Here is a 14,711-nt window from a genome sequence, read left to right on the forward strand (position 1 = left end):
ACATTTGCCAATCCTTGATCTAAAGTGTCACTGCACATATGTCCTCATTTCTTTTTCACTAATTTACCCTTCAGCCCCCAAGCAGTTGGGCTTCCATATTCTTTCTCCTTGCTTCTCTCTCTCAACAACAACAATGATTTTCTGGCCAAATCTAATGCCCCTTCCCCTTCTCTCAGCTATTTGATATCTACACTGTCACCGAATCTCTCTTCCTTGACACACACATCCTCGGCTTAGAGATCATCTGTAACCACAATTCAGAGTTCAGAATCCCACACATACAAGTATCACATCTACACATAAGTGGCACTTAATATATTTCAAGTATCCACATCCTTTATTACCCCTTAGATGACTTAGCATTTTATGAGTAGGCATTCAATTCATGTTCATTGATGGACTGTGTTTATAACATTTGAGAACATCTGCCTGCTTCTGCTAATGTGATTCTGTAAGATCTAACACACACCTCAGTTGCTACACCTGTGCCATTACTCTGCACACTCATCACAGCATCGGTTTGACTATCAGAGCATTCGGCACCTAAAATGATTTTGCCCCATTGATAATCAAGTCAGTAGTTCTCGTTGTATCTGACTTATCCTTGACAGCAACATCAAAGGCTCTTTAAAAGAAAGGACTATGGACATAGTGGCTTTATTGTATCATGTGTTGACCTCTTCTTTTATTATCTATTCATTTGTAGTTTTCTATGCGCAGTAGGCATTCACTGAATCCTTAAGTAACTGGGGTCAGGAGTCATTAAATATAGTATAAAAACTTTGACAGAGACTCATAAAACCTATATAACAAATTGCTAAATTTATCTGTATATGTGCATGTGTGTGTCCTACCATTTTCCACTTCTAGATTGGGTATTATAATGATGTTCCAAAAAGGGAAGATTGGGGAAGGTTATGATAATATTGGTAGAAGCCTTTGTAATTATCATCATATACTGTCACTTGTATTACACTATCCTAGGAAACTTCTTAGCTGATTAAATATTCAAAGTTTAAATAGAGATATGGCTATGATTTGTTGCCTTATAATAATACAGCTGGTCTTGTGTGGATTCTGTTTTCAAATAAGAAACAAAGTTTCTTTTCAAGAACTCTGGATACTTGTTCTTGTCAAAAGTAATATAATATCTTCAAGCTTAAGAAGCATATCTTAGTGGGAACTGAAGTTATTTCCATGGGAAATTCAATAAAATACTTCTTGAAAAAGTCTAAGGTCAACCCAGCAAGTCCAGAATCCTCACTATTACCTGTAGGAACAGGACATATTTCACAAACTTCATCTCTGAGAATAAGGGGGACATTATTTTAGTCTTACTGAATAGTCTTCTTCAGTGATTTTTTTTCAAAAAAGCAAAAACTTTAAAAAGCTAAATACGCACAAAAACTAAGGTCATTAACATTCCACAGCATGATACCAAGCCAATATAATGACCTTCTAATTGCTGAAATTCCAGCATGTAAAACTTTTAAATGAACTGAAATGTTTAAATGGAAATTACTTTCTGTAGTAAAGAATTACACAGAGAGCAATAATTTTTCTTCCTAATATTAATGCCTAGCCACTGGTCACTAATGCCATATTTTTCAAATTTAACTATTTTCCACCTTGTTTTATTGACTTTCCTCATTTATGTTAAAGACCCCGGCTTTCTGGCACTATAAAGCAATCATCTGGGTAGTTTTAGACCAGGTGCCTTCAGCTGAAATCTCAGGAATTCACGCTGCCAGACTCCTACCTTCGCACTGGTCTTTAGCTGCCGACAGCTGGTACCCCTGTCCACAGGTACACCTGAAGGAGCCCTCCGTGTTTCTGCACTGCCCATTCATGCACAAATTCTCTTGCTCACATTCATCAATATCTGTAAACACAAGCAATGACAACTGTTTTGAAAAAGAGAATATCCAGGGAATGCAGTGCTCTCTGCAATGCATTCTAAGGTTATTATTACAAAATAAGAGCACTTCTCATGTGAGGCACGATAAACATTAGTATGTGTCAGCCCACCAATGCTCCTTGCATCAACCTCAGTAGGCTGAACTGTACAAAAGAAATAACTACAAGTAGACAATCAATTTATAGGTAAACGCTACTTGTAATACAACATCAACCTCCTCACCCTCCCTCTCTCATACTTTGGATACAGCAGAAATACAATATGAAATATTTCAGAGTTGAAAACAGAAGACAGAACCTGAAGCACGAAATAATGGCTACCAGACAGCAGACCCATTGAGTCAAATGAAAGAGGGCAGAAATAAAACTCTATCAAGAACTTACAAAACCAAACCAAAATATAGGCAGTTATGGAAGGAAACAGACATTTCTACTTTATTTAGAAGAAGTTGAACTGTAAGGTCAAACAGTTATGTTAAAGAATGCTGAGCTCATTTTCAAAGAAACAAAGCCAAGAGAAATGGTCGTGTTATGATGGCAGCTGGAATACCAAAGGGGAAAGTGATAAGTGAGGATTTTTAAAAATGCCTAGACGGAAGATAAAGCTACTGCCTGAGAATGAATGTAACTCTTAGTAAGTGTCCTAGAAAATGTCATGCATATAACGTCACACAACTGAAGTAAAGGACTGGCTTCATCAATAACTTGAACACTTCTGGGAGAAGTAGAGTTAGTTTCCAAATGTTTTTGTTTGGCCATTATGGTGCTCTGACCTAATTAGATAATTCTGTCTTGCCTTGTCTGTGCAAATACAGCCTCGGCACATCCTGCTGGATAGCTAGTCAGCTTATGATTATGAAAACATGGTAGGATTGGTCCTCACCACCTACAGCACAGGTCTGTTGTGAGAATTAGCAGAGGGAATAGATGTAAAAACACACTATCTCTATATGCAGAGGGGGAGAAAGGAGCCCTAATCTAAATGGGGTAATAAATAAAATGAGCAGAATTTGTTTGAAAATAACCATGTGCTCAATGTAGGACCATTGTTTTCTTCTAAATATATCCTACTTATCGGGCCGGCCCAGTGGCGCACTGCGCTAGTGCGCCGCTTGGGAAGCGCGGAGGCGCTCCCACCGAGGGTTCGGATCCCACATACAGACCGGTTCCCGCTCACTGGCTGAGCGAGGCGCGGGGGCAACACCGAGGGTTGCGATCCCGTTGCCGGTCCCGGTCCGGTACGGGGGCGACACTGAGGGTTGCGATCTGTTGCCGGACACGGAAAAAGACAAAAAAAAATAAAATAAAAAATAAATAAATAAATAAATAAATATATCCTACTTATAATGCATCTAAATGTTTTTGCCAGGAAAACTCAATTAACTATACAGACCTTTCCCTCAAGTGCTATTGACAATTACCTGTTTTCTGAACAAAGTTGTATTTCTTAACCTCTAATGAGGTACTAACTTTTTGAATTTTATTCTGATATAAGCAAGGTGTTAGGTTATCCCACGTTTCCTGAAATAGCTCACACAAATTATTAATGTAACTGAAGTTTAAGAAATTCTTATTTTATTTGATTTTTCATACCAATTACTTTAGTTGACTAGAAATTTTTACTTGTTTCACTGATTGTATTATTGGTCCCTTTTATTTATAAATAATTCCTGGCTGCCAACTATTGACTGTCCATAGGGAAATTAAGTAAGCAAGCTGAATTTCACTTTAAGGATTATTTTATTAGTCTTAGGAGTGGCTGCCAACAAAGATCAGCCTACCTCATATTTTCTTTCAGCACATTCTATAAAATACTTGAGACATCAGTTCACGAACTTAATACCAACAATAGCTCTTGTAGCTGGTTGGATCTCATATAATGTCTGACAACATTTTTAGTGCTTTGGACTCTTTTTGACTTTCTCATAGAAGATGACAAATTAAGCATTCCCATATGAAGATGTTTGCAGCAAGGATATAACCTCCATTCCAAGTACTGTCAAGATATGCCAGACATCTTACATAAGTTACTCATCTATGTTGGGAGGACTGTCAGAAGTAATTCATTATAAGTAATGACACACACATTTGGAATTACTTGAGGCAACACCAGTATCTTGAACAAGGTGATTTTGGGGTCTTTAAAATGACCCAGAGGAACAGAGGCAGTTTAATTCTAGAGATAAAAAATATTTTTCTTGGGCCGGCCCAGTGGTGCACTGCTACAGTGTGCCACTTGGGAAGCGCGGCGACGCTCCCGCCGAGGGTTCGGATCCCACATACAGACCGGCCGCTCACTGGCTGAGCGAGGTGCGGGCGCAACACCGAGGGTTGCGATCCTGTTGCCGGTCCCGGTCCGGTACGGGCGCGACACTGAGGGTTGCGATCCGTTGCCAGTCATGAAAAAAAAGACAAAAAGGAAAAAAAGAATATTTTTCTTTTCTGATGAGGGACAAAATTCCTGAGACAAAAGAAAGCTTTCTAATAAAATAGGCATGCAATACAAATGTCTTTCTTTTGTGCTGGGAGATGAACAGAAAACATTATTCCTCATGAAAGGTATTTCTTTAAGAGAATTTTGCACATATTACTGTGACAAGTCCAGCTCAGCATCAAAATAGAGATTCTCTCCAGGTATTTATAAATTTGGGACATACAATACTAAAATGTACAGAAACAATAGAGTTAAGAGAAACATGTAATGAATTAATACATTAGGTAACATATTTACAATCTGAAAAAATATGTCAGTATATTTAGTAATGTGAAGACAAGGTCAGTATTTAGGACTACCAACAAGGTAAGACTGGCAGAGTTGCTGGCATGTTGGAAAAGAGACAGATTTACGATCTGGGTTGTTGGACAGCCGTGAGCTGACGGGGTTTCGGTAAAGATTATGAGATAATTAAAGACAAAGATGTCATTAATGTAAAAAGGGAAGGCTTTAGTGGGGGAACAAGCAGAACTATTAGTGTACATGTAGGTTTCTAAAGCAGAGGATGGGGATCGTGCCTGCTCCTGTCCCAGACTGTGATGGGGAGACACCGTCAGAGTCAGAGGAGGAGGCAAGGTTAAGTGCCAAGTGGAGACAGCAGCCATCTCCGTCCTCCAAGCTTTGGCATGTGTTATTTCCTCTGCCTGCTAAGTCTTTCTCCCTTTCGTATGCAATTTTTTTCCTTTTTTTCTATTGTGGTAAAACATATATAACATAAGGATTGCCATGTTAAGCACTTTTGAACATACAACTGCGTGTAATTAATTATATTCACGGTGCTGTGTGACCACTACCTCTACCTATTTCCAAAACCTCTTCATCATCCTAAACACAGACTCTGTATAATAACTTCTCACTATCCTCTCCTTCCCCTCATTTCTGGTAACCTCTAAGCTACTTCTGTCTCTGAATTTTTTTTTTTTTTTTTTTTGTCTTTTTCCGTGTCCGGCAATGGATCGCAACCCTCAGTGTCACCCCCGCACCGGACCGTGACCGGAAACGGGATCGCAACCCTTGGCGCCGCTCCCGCGCCTCGCTCAGCCAGTGAGCGGGAACCGGTCTGCATGTGGGATCCGAACCCTCGGGCGGGAGCGCCACCGCGCTTCCCAAGCGGCGCACCATCCAGTGCGCCACCGGGCTGGCCCTGAATTTTTTTTAATGTTTTTTCTTAATTGACCCATGATAATTATACATACTTATGGGGTACAATATGATATTTGGGTATATTTACACAGCGTGTAATGATCATATCAGGGTAATTAGTACATCCATCACCTCAAACATTTGTCACCTCTTTATGTTGGGAACACTCTCAACACCCTCTCAACTAGCTACTCAAATGTGTTTCTGATCAGTATTCCATATTTTAAGACCTAGTTCAAACAGTAACCCCTCGGTGACGCTTTCCCAGAAGCACACAAGCAGAATTAGTCTCACGCTTCTTGGCTTTAACAAAACTTTGTTCATGCCTCTAACTTAGCAAACAGCACCCCCACCCCGTGTTGTGTTCTGCCCTGCATTAGCTGACTCCCCATGAATCCTCTGTCTTTGTGTTATCTCACAAATCCTCTTCACACCAACTCTAGTAAATACCATTAGTGTTCCCTTTTCGCAGATGAGAAGAGTGAGGCTTAGAAAAGTATTAAATAAGTTATCCAAGCTCACACAGATTCTAAGTGTCAGAGCTAGGATATGATATATTGTCTTTTTTTTTTTTTTTTAACTAAACTCTGCACTTCATTTGGATTTCATGAGTTTTTCCAATCATGTCCTCTTTCCGTTCCAGGATCCAATGTAGGGTAAATGGTTGTCTTGTCTCTCTAGATAATCTTTCCCTGTTTTTCATGACCTTAACTGTCTTAAGGAGTATAGGCCAGAATCCTGTAGAATGTCCACAGAGTATTTATTTATCTAAAGTTTTTCTCATGATTAGACTGAGATTATGGGTTTTGGAAAGAATAGCATAGATGTGAAGTGCTCTCATCATAACAATGTCAGGTGTACACGATATTCACATGACATCAATAATAATGTTAATCTTCATCACTCAGCTGAGATAGTATACTGCCCTTTAATATGTTTTATCCTCTATAACTATCTGCTGCAGGTAAGCATCTCTTCTAATGAGCAAAAGTTCTCTGAGAGATTATAGCTATCAGGAACATTTGCCTTTGAGCACAGCACCTGCAAAGTCTTGGTTTCCTGATACACGTGAGAAGAAAGGAAGAAGAGCAGCCTCTGCAGCAGTTGAGTCGAGGCCACAGTGATTGGAAATGAGTGTTCCTAGGGATGGCATCGATTGACGGTGATGGTGTGAGTTCTGGGGATCCAGGGAGACCTATTAGAGAAGCAGGCTCCACTGGGATGACAATGGCCAAGAGCAAGAGAGTGGTAATGAGTCATTCACTTAATAAACCCAATTCCTAATTTTAGGGATGACATGAGGTCTGGAAATCTGCCCAAGGTTGCACAGTGAACCTCTGGAAGAGCCACAATTCAGGTAAACAGTGAGAAAGAAGATGGATCAGAAAGGCAGGATGATCATGAGCAAGTACTTGGGTCAAAATAAGCACAGAATACGCACAGGGAAGGGGTGAGTGACAAATTGGGTGCGTCAGGGAATGCAAGCTGAAGAACGCAACAGTGGCAAATAGGTTTGGAATACGAAGAATAGGGGCAAGTTACAGGAGTCATCATCAATAACAGATGAAAAAAACTGGTGGATTGGGAAGAATGAAGGTAAAATAACAGGATATGAAAATAAACTAGACAGAGCAATCAAATAAAGACTAACAATGACTTCCAAGGCTTGAGATCTTCCTCCATCATTAATCCAGTGTATGGGGGGAGAAATAATACCTGTTAGAAAATTCTCATGTTTAACTTGGTCTGAGGAGATTCCTGGCTTAAAGAGTCAGTAGGACAACTGTGGGTGTGAGCCAACAGGGAAAGGACCAGGAGAAAACGGAGACGTGCCCATTTTAGATGCTCCACTAGGAGTAGCTGGTATTCTGCTATACAAAAGAAGCAAGGCACCAAATTAAGATGCCTGTGAATTCCTTACTGCCAGGGGAGGATGCTTCAATTCTTATAGGACATCAGGATATTCATTTACTGCTTAACTGCCATAGCAAGAAATTATTTATCACCCTTGATCCTTCACTTACACTGAGACACTTACTTAGGAAAGAAGAAAAATTTTACTTATTTCCTCTTTTCCTTTTTGAAAGAATGTGCTTGTAGGTATAAAGGCAGTGTTAGAAAGCAGAAAGAAAATCTATAGATTTGGCCACAAGAAAAATTAACACTTAAAAAAAAAAGAATTATAAAAAGAATAATTTGGCAGACCTTGGACAAATTACAACAATGTACCACAAAAAAGGTATATATAACATATATACACACATACACATGTTTATGCGTATCTTATATATAAAGAGCTCATATACATGGATTTTAAAAATGAAAACCCTGATGAACAGGAAAAGATATTAATAGAATTTTATGAAAGAAGAAATATAAATGTTTAATAAATGTATGAAATAAATGTTTAATACTTAGAAGTGTTCAGGAAACTATTAAAGGGAATGAGCATATAAAATAAATACTAAACCTTTTTACAATAACAAGAAATATAAAATCAAAAATTAGAAATTAATGTTCTATTAAAATAGTAAAAAAAATCAGAATATTTTACCTAATAATTCCACTTTTATAAATAATAAAAGTGATAATAAAAGAAATAATCCTAAAAGGATTCATAAAGGCTTATAAAAAGGGTTTATAAAAAAAAGCTTATAAAAGGTATATAAAAAACGTTTATAAAAGAGGGTTAACAGTTTTTTCACAGAATAATGACAAGTTGGAAAAAAATTGTTTAACACATGAAGAACAGCAAGAAAACTGATACGGCAATACACTGGAATATTATACAGCCTTTAAAAACAATGTTTGAAAGGAGTTATTTAATGAGATATAAAATGCTTATAAGAAACTACTGGCAAAATTGTACATGGAACATAATCTTTACATAAAATATCCATGAGATATAAATGAATATATGAACAAGATTATGAGACTGTTACTTATTTTATTTTATTTTTTTCACCTTTCTGTATTTGCTAGATTTTCTACAATGAGGGTATATTGGTTTCTTTAACAGCAATTTTACTGATATAATACCCTTGCCATACAATTCTCCTATTTAAAGTGTACAATTCAATGGTTTTTAATATATTCACGGAGCTGTGCAATTGCATGCATTGCTTTTATAACCAGAACAAAATTTTAAATAAATAGATCTGTGGTTTACAGACACTGTCTAAAAATACATTGTTTTCCTTCATGTAAATAGACATGCACTGTATTTAACCACAATGAGGAGCCACTTTCAAGGATGCCAACTAAAATATGTTCCAAGTAGCTCAGTCAAAATAAACGCAGGTAGTGTGGTTCCTTATTCTAAGGCTAGTTGTTCCAATCTATTCTTAAATGAAGTTCAAATACAAATGGGAAATTTGATCGCAGTATTCACCTTTGCAGTGCTTGTGGTCTGGAGTGGGGTTATAGCCCCTGTGGCAGGAACACATGTAGGAGCCTTCAAGGTTGGAACAAGTACCATTTGTGCAGACGTTTGGTTGCAGGCACTCATCCACATCTCGAAGAAAGTTGCGTAATGGAAAATACAAAAACAAAAAGAAAACATGAATAAAGTTAAATTTGGTCAGAAATGGAAATAGTAGACCTTCAGCTGACAGGGCAGATTCTTTAAGATAAACTTTCAAATTAATCATTAGGAGGATAATCAGCTCTGATGGGAGCTGCACGGACATCCATGCCTTCACTTACTTTCTGAAATAAACGCCAAAAGGAATCAAATATGCGCTTTAAATAGATTCAAGAAGGATGGAAGGCTTTTTGTAGGGGAGTGAGAAAGGGTAGTTTTAGAGTAATATCTCCTACAAAATAAAATATTCCAAAGAATCAAAGATGGGTTGAGGTTTGCAAGTAGTTACGGAACTGATGAGTTCAATAGGATGGGAGGGTTCACAGAAGCAAAAGATACCCAGAAAAGCCATAGGGAAGTTTTAACAGTAAGATGAAAAAGATTCTAATAAAATGCTCTAAGATAACAGTGAATCCATATGATAGAAACCAATGTAGGGGACAAACATAGCCTGTTGTACAGTTTTCAGGTAGGTTATAGGCTGAAGAAGCAGATATGATAATGACAATGACAATAATGATAGCAGCTAATTTTTATGAAGCACTTACTGCATGTAGCCACTAAAGGCTTGACATATATCATCTCACTGAATCCTAACAAAATCTATGCGGGCTAACCACTTCACAGAGGGAGGAACTGAGACTTAGAGAAATCCAGTGACTTGCCCGAGGCCACACAGGAAGAAAATGTTGGTCCTGAGATCTGAATCCAAAGCCATCCTTTTAACAGGACTACTCCTGTCATAAACAAAGTTTAGTGATAGAAACAGTTAAATAGAGAATTATGAGTCTATGCTTGTTTTTATTACTTGCCAACACAGTATTTATATCGACAACAATCTTATCTAAGTTTTCATTGATTTCATTCAAAAAACATTCATTAAATTCCTACTGGAATACTGTCATTCAAAAAGAAAAATTTGAGTTCTGTGCCTCATTTGAATGTCCCTAGGAGGTGTACTGTATGTTGTAGTGACAGACACTAGTGTAGCATTACTAACCAAAAATTAATGATGAAAAACCTAAACTAAATAACTAAGACCACACACACAACATCATGATTTAGGCTTAATCTTACAGTGGTCTATAACTTAATCAAAGCACCTTAATCATAAGGCAGACAAACAACAGGACAAAGAGGCTTTTGACTGCATCCATTTTATGTCTCAATGCTCTTTACCCACCACGAAAGCAATAAAGCTTTCCATCCTCTTAAGGTAGAGAGTCACAAGCACACTGACAATACAGATCTTGTCTTAATTCAGCAATCCAGACTTCAGACTGCATTCATTTGCCTTGCATTTCATTAAAACTACATTCTATCTTTCTTACAATGGAATTCAGAAATAGAGTATTACTAAAATACAGCAAAAGGGTGTCCGTGTGTGTGCATGTGTGCATTTCATATGCCAACTGAGAAGTGCCAAGTAGATGGCACCACCTAGGTGTACTACGTCACTTTCATAAAATATCACTAATTATGGTGAATTGACCCGAGTCCATGATGACAAAAATAGTGCTTCCAGACTGACTCATTATCCATCCTTTCTTTGGTTGTGGGAATCCACTTTTGTAAACACTGAAAGCAAACAACTTGAAAGAAGCAGCCAAGCATTGAAGCCAAAGTAAATAATGGAACAGAATGAGCCTAGACACTAGGCATGGAAATTCCAGACAGCAACGGGAAAATGTCATGTCTAGTATCTGGTTTAGTTTCAAAAATGTTAACAAGTTCAGAAACGTATGGATTATTCTCTTTAATTATTCGTGCATCAGGGAAAGTGATTTATAGGGCTGCAGAATGTAGCAGCAAATTCAATTTCTAAGACCATATTTTCTCAAGTTAAAGTAAATTAACTGACATTGCAGATCACCATTCATTCATGAGATACTTATAAGACCCCTACTTGTCTAGGGTAGTATCATGACTAATGATGAAGCAGAATGCCTTGAAATATCTAGGGTAGCCTGATGTGTTTATTCTTTTCTTTACTTATTATAGACATAATTGAATGGAACCAGAATCACATCATCCCAGTCATTTACATGTAGACTGAACAGTTGAAATTGAATGAGTATATGGCCTTAGTAGAGATTATACTCTTGAGGAAATAACTATACAGTAAGGTATCATTGAAGAATCTCTGTAATGATGGAAGGTGTCTAGAGAGCAACCACACATAAAAACACTTGGTGGATGCAAGTGGAGTCAAACAAACTCAGCACTGTATGTTTAGCCCAGAGTTCTCTCCCAAATTGCAGATCCATGCATCTAGCTGCTCTGTCTACTGGATATTTCCCTGATGTCCCACAGGGGCAAAACTTCACAGCCAAAACTGATCCCTCCCATGCCTTTTCTTTATACTGTTTCCCATGTCAATATATGGTACCACTATCTACTCAAATGCCCAAGTCAGAAACTTAGGAGTCATCTCTTCTAGATTCCTTACTCTCCCCTTTTTCCCACATTAGATTTATTTCCAAGTCATATCAATCTACGTTCCAAATATCTTTCAAATGTACCCACTTGATTTCATTCCTACCACTACCGTTCTCTCTCACTTGGGTTACTGCCAGTCTTTTAATTTTTTTTTGTAAGTCATGCCCTCTCTAATCCATTATCTTGCTTGCAGCTAGAGCAAACACTCTAAAATACAAATCTGACCAATGGTGTTGCTCCTCTACTTTAAAAACTTTCAATAGTTTCCAGTGTTCTTTAATTTACTCAAGGACATACACTTCTGGGCCCTGGGTGACAACGACAGCAGAAGGCCTGGTCCACACAGTTCTTACTTCCAACCCTTAGGAGGATCTCCCATCAATGCCACAGAGAGCAAGGTGGTTCCTTCCTACCACACTATCCATCCCCCCTGGTCATCTTACCCAGGTAGTAGAGGGAGATTATTATGTCTTTGGTTTTCCATATTGGAGCTCAAAACTCATCTTACTCTAAGACATGGTCTTACAGAATATCCCTATTACCCAAATTCTTCCAATGCACATACACAATAAGTTCAATGGGCCTTTGTGTTCTATCTCATGCACAAAATTTGTTATGAAAAACACAGTGTCCATAGAAAAATGGTTCCAAAACTCCAAGCAATTTACCACTGGGCTTCTGTGACATAACAATTCCGTACTTGCTATTCAATGAATTAATTACACCTCCCAGAGTAAGTAACTTGCCAAAGATTTATGAGGCCAAACTCTGTGGACATGACAGTTCAAAGACTTAAGCACTCATCTTACTATACTATCACCCAGTCCAAATTGATCCCTCTCATCTACAATGCCCTGAGAGACTAACAAATGCCTTGTTAAAAACTAGGCATGCCATGCCTGTAGGATTTCCTAGTCTGCTCGTGTAATAACAATATTAAAGGCAGTCAGGATATCCTGGCATGATCTGTCTTTAATGAACCCTGGCTGATTCTTACAATCGTCACTTCTTTTAAAAATATTTTGCCTCGGGGCCGGCCCAGTGGCGCACTGGATAGTACGCCGCTTGGGAAGCGCGGCGGCGCTCCCGCCCGAGGGTTCGGATCCCACATACAGACCGGTTCCCGCTCACTGGCTGAGCGAGGCGCGGGAGCAACGCCGAGGGTTGCAATCCCGTTGCCGGACATGGAAAAAGACAAAAAAAAAAAAAAATATTTTGCCTCATCATTGAATCACGCAGTCTCCACTTCTTGGTCAAGATCAACATGAAGTTCAGTGGTCAATAGTTCTTGGACTCCACTTTTTTCCCCTTTGTGGGGATTTGAGGACATTATCCTCTCTCCGCCTCTCTGGCAAGTTTCCATTCCCCACAATTTCACAAAGATGACTCTCAGCCAGCCAGCAATCCCACCTTGCTATTTCTCGCATTGTCCTGGGATGTAATTCATCTGGGTCAGTAACCTTGTTGAAATTTCCCTTCCTAGTATCCTGGGAATATACCAGACTTCCCAAGCTCCTCCCTGGTGGGCACAACCCACCAGGTACTGACGGTGTTCTGTGGCTGACTTCACCCAGTCATGCTCTCCCAAGGCTGTTCTCCACCCTTACTCTTCACCTATCAGCTCCTTGGAGGTGGCCAGAATTTGTCTCAGAGCAACAATTTACCTGTATTACTTCCTGAACTTTCAAGAAGATAAATCTGCCAACACTGTGAGCCAATGCTTTTTCTGAGGCCATCTAACTTCATTTAATTCCTTAGTTACCAACATAGGCTTCAATAAGTGAGTACCATTTGAGATAGGAAGAAAGCATCTTATTCCAGCTCTATAACTACATAAAGACACAGCATTACTCCCCACCCCAAATGTTCCATTATTTCAATAATTGCTTAATTTTTCTTCACACATGCTCTTTCATACTAAAGATGATGAGAACAGATTTAATGGAAAAGCAAGCGTGGCAAAATGAGAGACAGATGCTTGACAGGCCAGTGTGATGAAACCACCTCAACTGCACTTGAAGTATAGTAAACTCTCAGGACCTCAGGCCCCCTCTGTCAAATCTGAAGCTAAAACATGCAGTAGCAGAGCTGCTGACCAAAATTTGCTACACAAACCTCAAAGAATCATCACTGCTTTTCAGAACTGGAGAAGAGCCAATGCTGCGTACATCCTACATAACGATCCAAAGATGATATCAGAAAATCAATCCACAGTCCCACCAAATTACTGGCTTCCTACCCCACCTTTCCTGAGGAACATTTTGTCTTTCAGCAAAATTCAACTGCAGCTACCTGTGGTGCAGACCTGCCATCTCGAACTCTAGAAACATCCCTGAGCCATTATTATTGCTGCTCGCATCATCATCATCATCATCCAGCCCACATAGATTTATCCTGTCTATGAACTTTTATTTTCCTTATTGTCTTCAGTATATTGTTTTGTTCTCTAATTTTCTCATGTGTACTCATACACAAGGTGTACATGAGATATTATACAGAACAAAACCCTGGATTTGGAGATTAAAGATCTGGGGCTGTGTCCTAGTTCTGTCATTTATTACCTATGGCTTTGGGTAAGTCCATTAACCTGTCTGGAAATCAGTTTCCACATCTGTACTACAGGAATGATTGTCGTGAGGATCAAATGAAACAATCAAGTCAAAGACCCTTGTAAACTACATAAGAAGTTTTTGTTATAATAATTAGTCTTCCCACACAGGCATGGTCCCTGCCTTCAAAAGGAGGATTTTTCTGTTTTAGTTATTTTTATAATTCCAAGTCTTCTCTGGCATCTAATACACACATAGTCAAGTGCTCGGCAAGCAGATTAGTGACTGGTTAGAAAACTACTTTAGCATATGATGATTTAGGGGTAAAACTGTTGGCACATTTTATAAAATCCACAAAAGGTACATGTTGTGCTCAATTGCTCTCATGCAAAATAAATAAATGTATATGAAAGTCTTCAATTACAGATAAGTCTATGAATAGTCATGTATTCCACAAAAGTTAAGTGAAACTTGAAATCTACAAATAAATCCTAGTGTGAAGTAAACATCTAGTAACAATGAGCTCTCCATGTTTATCCTGTATGTTCTCTGTGCTTGGTTTTGGTTAAGACTATGGCTAACCAGT

The 14,711-nt window shown here is 38.6% G+C and overlaps 1 protein-coding gene across 1 annotated transcript in view; it reads right to left on the reverse strand.

Moving 5' to 3' along the window:
- Window positions 1-14,711, reverse strand: part of LTBP1 (latent transforming growth factor beta binding protein 1) — a gene marked incomplete at its 5' end in the record, with an annotated part of 173,896 nt that overhangs the window by 94,330 nt on the left and 64,855 nt on the right. Inside the window, 2 exons of the mRNA XM_008581059.1 lie at window positions 1,760-1,882; window positions 8,946-9,068. Coding sequence (XP_008579281.1) covers window positions 1,760-1,882; window positions 8,946-9,068 — 246 coding nt within the window. The remainder of the gene's footprint in view (window positions 1-1,759; window positions 1,883-8,945; window positions 9,069-14,711) is intronic.

The sequence above is a fragment of the Galeopterus variegatus genome, unplaced genomic scaffold, assembly GCF_000696425.1.
Source record: "Galeopterus variegatus unplaced genomic scaffold, G_variegatus-3.0.2 Scaffold2244, whole genome shotgun sequence".
NCBI lineage: Eukaryota > Metazoa > Chordata > Mammalia > Dermoptera > Cynocephalidae > Galeopterus > Galeopterus variegatus.